The sequence below is a fragment of the Hyposmocoma kahamanoa genome, unplaced genomic scaffold, assembly GCF_003589595.1.
Source record: "Hyposmocoma kahamanoa isolate Upper Pololo Valley unplaced genomic scaffold, ASM358959v1 202, whole genome shotgun sequence".
Lineage (NCBI taxonomy): Eukaryota > Metazoa > Arthropoda > Insecta > Lepidoptera > Cosmopterigidae > Hyposmocoma > Hyposmocoma kahamanoa.
Window position 1 is genome coordinate 1920115 of NW_020653726.1, and position 10126 is coordinate 1930240.

At 35.7% G+C, this 10126-nt stretch overlaps 1 protein-coding gene across 1 annotated transcript; it reads left to right on the top strand.

Annotated features, from left to right (window-relative positions):
• The first annotated feature begins 685 nt into the window (after positions 1–685).
• On the top strand, positions 686–8679 carry LOC113227175 (tropomyosin-like). The gene is made up of 8 exons (XM_026460055.1): positions 686–791; positions 869–1017; positions 2325–2585; positions 2688–2780; positions 3125–3495; positions 4078–4257; positions 4933–5095; positions 8481–8679. The coding sequence occupies exons 1-8, from the start codon at positions 764–766 to the stop codon at positions 8568–8570; spliced, it is 1335 nt and encodes a 444-aa protein (XP_026315840.1). The 5' UTR covers positions 686–763; the 3' UTR covers positions 8571–8679.
• Positions 8680–10126: the final 1447 nt, after the last annotated feature.

Genomic DNA, 10126 nt, shown 5'->3' on the forward strand with positions numbered 1-10126 from the left:
TATATGTTATTTTTTTCCATCTTCTACATTGACTTACAAATAAATATAAGTCAATGATCTTCTAAGTTATTTTTACGAAACTGACTCTGGTGAAATCTTACTTGGCACCGCCAACAAACAAAACGAAAAACATATTCTTGCTGTTGCAATCCCTTGGATTTGTAAGAGAAACCGAATGATTAAAAAAAAAGTTTATATGAGTTTTGCACAGTTAACAGATTTTTAACACGAAAAGCTGTACATAACTACGCGTTTTTGTTGGTAGGTCAATGTTTTGAGTGCATTAAATGTGCAAAAGTACGATCAACAAATAAAGTTTGTCGCAAAGAAATAAACGCAGATTCTGTGTTAAAAAACTTTTTGCACACAGAATCTGCGTAAGTTCTTTACGTTCCATTCTGCGCAGATATTTTTTCGTACTTCTCATAAGAAGAGTATAACTACTTTTACAATTATTTACAATAATTATTTTGTTTAAAAAACATTGAAATAACAACGAGAAAATAAAAAATAAAGTATTATTATTACGAGTATGTTTTGCAATATTATAATTATTTTGATACATAAAAATTGTTTTTTTGAAATGGAACATATACTTCAAATTTGAAACAGTGTTTTTAACGTTAGGTTTCGTTTGTGAACTGTTGTAGGTAAGGCTTGTAGTAAACATTTTATCAAAGAGGATCTAATCACTACGTTGCCATTTTATGTTGTGTTTGAATTACAGAATACGATTGAAAAATAAACACAGTTGCAAAATACTATGGCGGCCGTTACAAATATGAATAAAAGTAAGTGTAATTCAGCGCCTAAATTGGCATTGCTGGACAGCTTTATCCTCATTCTAACGACGACTTTGTGAATGCAGATGCGGCTGAGAACTTCATCAATAACTGGAATGCCGAGTTTCCCGACTACCAGCTAACGGTGGAAGATTTTAAAAAACCCCATTCATTATTTAGGTACTTGTTTCGAATTTTTGACCGCCTGGGAATAGATGTCGATGCAGTTCTCATGGTAAGCTTTATTTAAATGTTCTTACGTATAGATACGACTTGGAATGATACTGTTATATTAAATATTTAGGGTGTAAAGTACAATATTGTAAGAATCTGCAGAGAAGGAATCGAACCGACTGCGTAGAGGAGTCGCGCATTATACTGCAGTATTTCGTGATGGCCACTTACTGGGTGCACCACAGGACACTGTTTCTTGAAAAAGCAAGGTCTGGTTTAAGTGTAGCGTGTGAGGCAAGAGTTAGACAATGGCTTTCCAAATTTTTTGGGGTCACCACCTACTTAGGCAAGATAAAAAAAAAGCCCACCACAGCAAAAAATAATTGAAAACACGTATTTTTTACATAAACACAAAAAATCACAAGGAAAAAATATATAAGTATGTATGTTGTGTAGTTTATGTAGATAAAACCTTTTTTTCATGACAGCATCAATGACCCACATTGATTGCTTCCGAGGCCCCTCTAGGACTCTTCAGTGTCCACTGGGAGTGGGGAGTAGGGACCACTTTGGGAAACTGTACTAGACCTACTTACTGCCAAAATTGTAGACATTATTTTTATAATCACCCCAATTAATTAAAATTAAACCTGGTTTAAAATTAGGGAATACCGTGTACAATGAGTAGGTACCAAAGCAACTGAATTCATTCTAGAGCACAACCCAGTACACCAAGACCAGAACCAATTTAGAAAAGTTTATTCTCCAAATGAGTCCTGGAAATCAAACCCGGGAATCCTCATCCAGCACCTACAGTACAAACTTTTGAGCCACAGTGAAAACCAACTTATTCAAGTACTACTTACACATTGTATTTCATAGGGTTCTAGGAAAATGATTTGGTCTCACCCTTTCATAGCAAAGGCAATTTATTTCCCAAATGTACTAAATCATTTATCTACCAAAATAACATGTTTACTGCGCATGAAGTTATCAATTCCCATTGACATGTGGAATTAAAATGAAAGTTATTAAAGAAAAACATAGTCAAATTGCATCAATGCCTTTTATTACATAAAATTATTCTTCCATATGATGGTTCTACATTATTTAATAAAACAATCAATGTGTTAGTTGTTTGTAACAATGACATATACTATAGTGCTTGTCATCACGGTGAAAGGATTAGTCAATCAATGTAAAATACTTGCAGATTGTTGCTCAGGATGCGACAGATATACTGGACAGAAATGGTGTGTGTAGGGAAGCTCCTTTCATGCATCTATCTGTCTGCAAAAAAGAAGTCTCCCTTCGCTAAGTTAATGATTGCAAATATGTTAATACTGACCTTGTATGCTTTATTTCCAGCCACCTGTAGAAAAAAACTTGAATGATGACATAGTGCACTATTGGGATTTATTACCGTTCATCAATGTCACCAGAGTTATCAATCATTTAGTGTCCGTCATGCCTCAAGTTGCAAATGTGACTGTCAATCATCTATTGCAGCCATCAGTGGCTACAACTCACACTATACTACTTTTGCTGTTCAATTTTATGCTTTTCAATGAACAACAATTGGAGAGTATTGCTGAGGATGAAAATGAGTTGTTTAATTTTGCTAATATGGTAAATATTGTTATCCTACTTTTAATTAATAGATATTATTTACAAAGTTTTAAGGTTTTCTTTACATTGAAAGTGGATTGATTAATTTTTATTGGATTATAGGTAAAGTCTATGGAGGAACAAAGGAACAAATTACTTGAGGAGATGAATACTCAAGCTGTAGAGAAAGGGAAACGTTCAGAAAGAATGGCACAGGTACACAGTGTGCAATAATTAATGTCATCAACTATTATGATTTAACAGTGTACAATCCTGTTATGACCATTAACAAAAAGTGGAACCAAATTTATTGGTTTGACCAAATTTATAAAACAGAGCCGCAAGTTGCATTGTGTAACGAGCTCAAAGAAAAATTTTACAGATTAATAATGTATAATTGTGTATATGTATAGCATGTGTGATTAAAAGTAAGTTTTACAGCCCAAATATTATAAATTACACTGGTACAAGTATGGTGTGAAAAGACAAAATATTGCATAATTACAATAACTTATGATATTATACTTAAAATATAAAATATACTAATATTTGTTCTACAGTATGAAAAAGAAATTCAGCAACTGGAAGAAGAATTGAAAATGGAAGAAGAAGGTTATGACATAGAGAAGAGAGAACTCGACAAAGCAATAAAAGAAAACAATGCAACAGACATGATACTTGATCAAAAGAAAGCCACTAAGGAAGGTCTTATTATAGAAAGGGACCGTAAAAAAGCACTTAGAGTGTATGATGCTGAGGATATAAAGGCTCAAGCGGATCAAGCTGCGCAGAACGTGCAGGAAGCTGAGGAAAAACTGAATTCTTTAAAAGCAATAATTGCCCAGAAAGAGAGCAACTTGAAAATACTGCAAATGGTTAAACCTAATTTGGATACTGCTAACAATTTATTGCATGAAATTACAAATCTCAAGTAAGTTTCCTATGTAGTTGCACATAATAAGATAATGCTCCTAATGTCTATGATTTAAAGAAACTTCTAAATTTCTATCAAGCCTCATGAATACTTTATAAAAGCCTAAGTATGCTTGGTTTGCTCTGACGGGGTTCATTATGAAAGGTTATGTAGAAGTCAGCATTTTATTTACTTTGGAAGGATCTACTAATGTGTTGTAAGCTGATCATAAACAGTCTAATATGTCGAGAGTTCCATATTAACTGGTCATTGTAATAAATAAGAGACATTCTTGTCTATCTTTTGTCCTTCATTTGTCTGTTTTGTTCTTGTGTACAGCAAAAAGCATTGTATTGTGAAGAGTAAGTTGTACAGTTTTCAATTAATCAAATTTAAATTCACTTAATTACCACTCATTTGACATTTTAAGAAGATTTAACTATCACATGCTGTGTTATATGGCTGCTTTGATAGTTAATGCTGTGTTGGGATGAGTTATGACGACGAAGGTCTTTGTCGTCCACGATGATTTTCTAGTCTTATGAATCGAGGAACAGTTAAAACTAATTTTTACTTTGGTAAATATTGTAACTTTTTCAGAGATTTCCACATTGGCGACTTAGATGAAGACAGCAAAGATGGCGAACTCGATATGCTTAACACGGATCTGATGGAGCTGCAGGTGCTGGAGGCCGAGGTGCACGCTCGACGAGAAGAGGCTGCCCAAAAGCGGCACGACGGGCAGACCAAGAGGCAACAGGAGAGGATGTTTGCTGAGAAGTATGTTCATTAATTGCTACTAGCTACCTTAATACCTACTAAGGAATGTACATAATAATGATAATAGTCAGAGGAGGTAATCAGGAATATCCAGAAAGTATATTATGTTTTGGTGTAAAAAAACTAAGTACAAGAAAAATATTTTATTATATCGAGTTCTTAGGTTTTCGCGATTGTTACACATAGGAAATGAAACTATTTTTCCGGATTTAAATCGCGTATATTTGTTTTTCCAAAAAACGAAACAGGTTTGTTTGAAAAAACAAAACCTTTGCCACAATAATGTTGTTTGGTTTGTTTGAAAAAACAAATATACGCGATTTAAATCCGGAAAAATAGTTTCATTTCCTAAATATTTTATTATATTATATACATTTGAAAGTGACACTTGTATACTACTTTTCAATGTAGCCTCAGTACAAATCCAGGCACTTATCGTAACGACGAACAAAGTTTGAAGTTCCAACTCATTAAATTCTGCCGCCTGAAACTTCAACCAGTTAGTCACGCCCTCCTAATTTCTGTCAGACACCGAGTCAACTCGAGTCAGTAATCGCGTCAATTGGAGCAACTCGAGTTGAAAAAAATACAACCAATTGCTCAAGTTTTAATTCAAGCAACAATTTCAAACTACTTTGCGACCTTGCATAACAAATAACTAATTTCACTTTTCAGCATCCTAAGAGATGCAGAGAAAAGCGACAAGAAACGCCGTGAGTTTTCCTCTGCAGCAGTGCAACGCACACAGCAGATCATGGAGCAAACTAGCAAGTATGATGAGGAAAAGACTCGTGGAATGGAGACCATACAACAGTTGAAAGATACCTTTACTAATGGGGTAAGTAGGTCTAGAATATACTCATATCGTCCTTTACAACACTAATGGATGTAACAAACATACTACTTTGACCATAACGAAATATTTCGACATAGAACTATATATAAATATTTGAAGATACTATGTAAATGATTTTATTTTGAGTTCTTGTCCATATTGACTTACACCCAGATGTGATAAAGAGGACGTTAAATTTATAGTGTGAGTATCACCTCTCTCTAACAGTTAACTAATCTACTGCCTTCGTGACCGAACGGTCTGCCGGACTGCCACGCAGAGGTCCCAGGTTCGATTCCCGGGCCGGGAGAAATATTTGTATGGCCTACATTTATTTGTCTCGTGAGTTTGGATGTAATTTGTGGTTGTCTATGCGTGTGTCCATGGCACCCGCCTTTACTCGCATTATGTTACAGTGAAACCTTTCACGCAAAGTAATTTTCGATATGTAGGTACATATCGAAAATTACTTTGCGTGAATCCCTAATTAAATTTCAATTTTGCATTAATATGTAATTAACCTCTTACCTCTGAAAAACAGTTCCATCGTCAGTTTCGTTTTTAATAATATTAACTGAGTATAGCATAGTGTATAGATAACTGAGCATTTTGTTTAGTATACAAACATACAGTATACAGTTGTAAAACCAGGATTTATTTACTTTCTTTTTTACAAATTTTGAATTGACGACACTGATTTCGACCTAGCATCACTCGGCGTGTGTACACGCTTAGTATTCGGCGATTTTTGAAGTTTTTTTGGTATCTTTTTCTCGTGACTAGGCTCTGCTTTTGAGCTGTTTGTGTTTGCTATCACTTCGACCTTAACACTAATTATTTTGTAAAGCTATAATGTTTAAATAAATGTTAATCGTTCTACCTAGAACTTAATACCAATAACCATAAAAGTAATTCAAACGATTTTCTATTTCTTGTGAGAACTGGGTAATCTGCTTAACGATTTGTTGGTTCACATGCCTGGTTACATTGCTACGACAGACGTCAAAACGGGTCTATTAGATTGTGAAGACAATAAGTATTATATATGGAAGCAATGAGAATATGAAAACTTTGTGTATTAATTGCACACAAACATAAAACAAGTCGAAACACAGCAAGGCACAAAAGCCCGAACACGTCTGATCTAAATGTTTAAAACGCTCGTAAATATAAATGACGTAGGTTTTATTGCTGTCGTCAATAGAATGAAAGCGAGACATGCCGGTTTGTCAGAGAACAGTCGCATAAATCATGGAGTGGAATGACTTGCAAATTCCCGCTTTGAGAAGCGCTCCGTAATGTATGTACGTACATAACAAATGTAACAAATTTTTAAATAAAATTTTTATTGAATTGATAGTCAATTATTATTTTGTGAAATTACTTCACTAGTTTGCTATAATTATTAATACAAAGATCGAACACGTAGAAAAAACCCTTCGATCCGGTCGGATTGGAACTGACGTCTCCTCGCGAATTCTTCTAGTGTTTGTTGTCGGATCTTTGTGTTAGGTTTTTCAACGACTTGCAACGACAATAAGCACAGAGAAGAATTCGCGAGGTCCGCTGGTTCGTTCCGTGGCTTAGTTGGCATAGCGTCGGGCACGGTTTGCTAGGAGACGTCGGTTTGAATCCGGCCGGATCGAAGCAATTTTTTGTAAGTGTTCGATCTTTGTATTAATAATTATAACAAACTTTTAAATATTTCTGTACCTTTTGGCTTGGGCACCATCACACGCCGGCTTGTGCTACGGCATAAAACCGAACTAGCGACACTGTTATGAACTCGGCAATACCATTTTCTAGATATCACAGTGGCAATTCTATATTTTTCTATTACATTCAATGTACGTTGTTTGATTGTTGCCAGTAGACATGGCAATAACCGATATTTGTCAATAATTAGTTATACTGAAATGCGATTTTTCAATAACTTATTGTAAATTGTGGTCATGTAACCAGGACACCCAAGTTTTGCTAATTTCCTCCTTCCTCTTAGATTATATTGCAATTATGATAATATTTGTTATTACCTTAAAATCTAGTTGCAATGGCAGTTGAGCCCCAACAGAGTGCCAGTAGAATGACACTGATGACATTCAAAATAATTAGGATAACCGACAAAGCCTAAAGAATTGCTAAAATTATGCAGCGGTGAGCGGGGCACATTTTTTTAAAATTTGTTTTCAATTTATTTGGTCAGTCAACAATTGTTACACCGATAAAATATCAGAAAACATTCATGCAAAAAAAAACTTAAAACTAAGTGCACAATCTATTATAGATCGACATTACATGCACAATAAATTATTGCAGAGTACAAAGAAAGTTACAAAAAGAAAAGTGTAAACATTAATTTAATTATATAAATCACTTACAAAAACAAATAGTGCTAATATCTTAAGACTAAGCGAAAGCATAAAAAAGAAATTAGGTGACAAAGTTTTAGGAAGGTGACGACATTTCGTGCTTGGTTCTTACTGCAGAGAAGTAGTGTAAATCAATCGTATTGGTGTGATCATTGTACAACTGGCAAAGTCTAGCTTGCTCGTAGAACAGATGGCCGATAGGGCCGAAGAGGTCTAGAGTGGTGAAGAGTAGCGACCTGCAGCTTGATTTTGATTGCCTCTCCCGATCAGAAACTGCGTCTCTTCCGAGTCGCATATTTGCGATACACAACTGGCCGATCGGAATCTTTTGACATTTGAAATCGGAACAATAGTTGATTTAACTCATAAATTAGAAACAAACAACGCATCTAATTTCGAAACTGCAAATTCAGGACACTGGTCATGAAAATATTTTAATTTCAACGAAATTTTACGCCAAAATTACGTACTAAAAAGCGTTTTTCAGGAAAAATTTAAGCAAACAAATCAGAATTTTCATTCTTCGATTACTGAATAAATAAGTTTTTAAAAGGTTCATAATACTAAATAATATTATGTAAAAGATATTGAAGTCAGTAGCGTACGCGAAGTGAACTGTACCTACTATAATACTGTTTACTTAGGTGATACTATTTAACTTCTATAAGCGTCTAATTTGAAGGTGTCGTTACACCTGCCTCTTGAATGCCTTATGTTTTTTTTAAGTTAAGTATACAGCAGCGTGATATGACTGATGACTATGACTACCCGATCGGTTCAATTCCGATGCGGAATATGCTGGATGAGAGCAAAATAAGACCGGTCGTTGTAGCGATCCTTGGGTGAAGTCTACATCCAACAGTGAATGTCTTTCAACTGAAATGATGGTGAATGTTGCCTGGTAGAGATTGCTACTTAGCAATAAGGTCGCCTGTCGTACCTGTCATTTTTACTTTTTTGTATCCTGTTGTATTGAATTTCAAAAAACGAAATTTGTATATAAAATACATTGGTTCCAGATCACACAGTTTGAAGATGCACTCATCAAGCAGCTTACTCGTCTCGCCGAGAAAATGGAGCAGGAGACTCGGAGACTTCATTCTTTATAATTGTTTTTTGTAATAGCTTTTTACTATATTGTTATTTAAGTACTAATAAAAGTTATTTTGTAGTAATAGTTCTGTATTTGTAGTGTAGAATTTTCTAGCACCAATAAAACACGATTTACTTATAATTTTTTAATGTCTTGCTAATGTGCGATACATAACACTACAGACCACATAAATATTCATAACACGAAAGGGTCTTTTTCCGGTCACGTGGTTATTGATGCGAATGCGTATCTGGGCCTAATCAGATCGCCTTACTTGAAAGCAAGTCTGACGCGATATGTTAAATCTTAAACTCGTGTTTTGACTTAACAATACGTGTAGTAAATGTAAAGGAACCCGGTATGGCAAACAGTCGCTGGTTCGAATCTTCGAAATACTACCCTCTAAATGACGCAGTGGCGTTCAACTTAGTTAAAGGACTGTAGTGTATAAAATTATGTAGTATGTAGGATACCACGCAATAAGTCTAGGTGTTTCCGACAGGCGTCAGACACCAAATGATATGCGAAGATGAGATGCGAAGCAAAACCCACGTGACAGGAAAAGACCTTAACAAAGAGGCCTTTCATACAATCGCGACACTGAAGCGTTCGACGTTTACTGATTCGTTCAGCAGTAAGAAATATCAGGGAGAGCTCCTTGGCAGTGTCGCTGCCAACCGTACCACGCCCAGAAACCCATGCGGCTGTAGATCAACTTCGCGCACGCTGACGCTCTGCCGATGTCGTTGGTTAATAAGTCTGGAAACGATTTATATATTAATTAATATCTTAAGGAGAGGTGAGGTGTGGAGGACCGCCTCTCGCGTCCCGAAATCCACGCGACGAAATTTAATATGAATAAAAATGCGGAGGAAATTTGACACAGATCCGACGTCGACAAGAGCCCGATGGCGACAGACGGGGTAGCGGGCGGCCTGGTGTGTCGTTAAATCGCTGGGCTAATAAATGTGAATTTAATAACAATCGGGTTTCGGTTGAAAACTAAGATTTTGCAGGTTCTCTGTATGATAAATATGTCCACATGAACATTTTTTTCTAGTTAGATTTTTTTTATTCTGTAATAATTCGTTTTAGCCTGTTGTCATTATACATGACCGGGTAAAGTACATCCTATCGAATAATGAATTGTATATTTTTTTGTGAGACGTAATTTAACAGTAAATACTACTACTAAACCATTTTTATCTAGCAAAATAGTTTTTCTCGCCTCTTCTTGGGTAATATAAATAATGTAATCGGTAAGTCCAATTAGGCAGAGCCAACTTCGAGAAAGAGGTCAAAGGTCTAATCCGACTCGGTTGGGCAGCTTTCGGGAAGCTCCGGGACGTCTTCTCGTCCGTAATACCGCAGTCCTTGGAGACAAAACTACAAGAAAACGACCTATGAAACGAGCAATGCTTATTTCTGTGCGTGATTTTCAGAAATGAGGAGATCCGTAGAAGAACGAAAGTCACCGACATAGCTAGTTGAAGTGACAGTGGGCATATATAGCTCGTAGAACTGATGGCTGTTGGGACAGAAAGGTTCTCGAATGGATACCACGAAACAGAA

What these genes read in the sequence shown, in the direction of transcription:
- LOC113227175 (XM_026460055.1), top strand. Translation starts at nt 764, where the DNA reads ATGGCGGCCGTTACAAATATGAATAAAA. An exon ending in ATGTCGATGCAGTTCTCATG is followed by an intron (nt 1,018 to 2,324) that starts GTAAGCTTTATT and finishes CTTTATTTCCAG; the next exon opens with CCACCTGTAGAAAAAAACTT. An exon ending in CATGAAATTACAAATCTCAA is followed by an intron (nt 3,496 to 4,077) that starts GTAAGTTTCCTA and finishes TAACTTTTTCAG; the next exon opens with AGATTTCCACATTGGCGACT.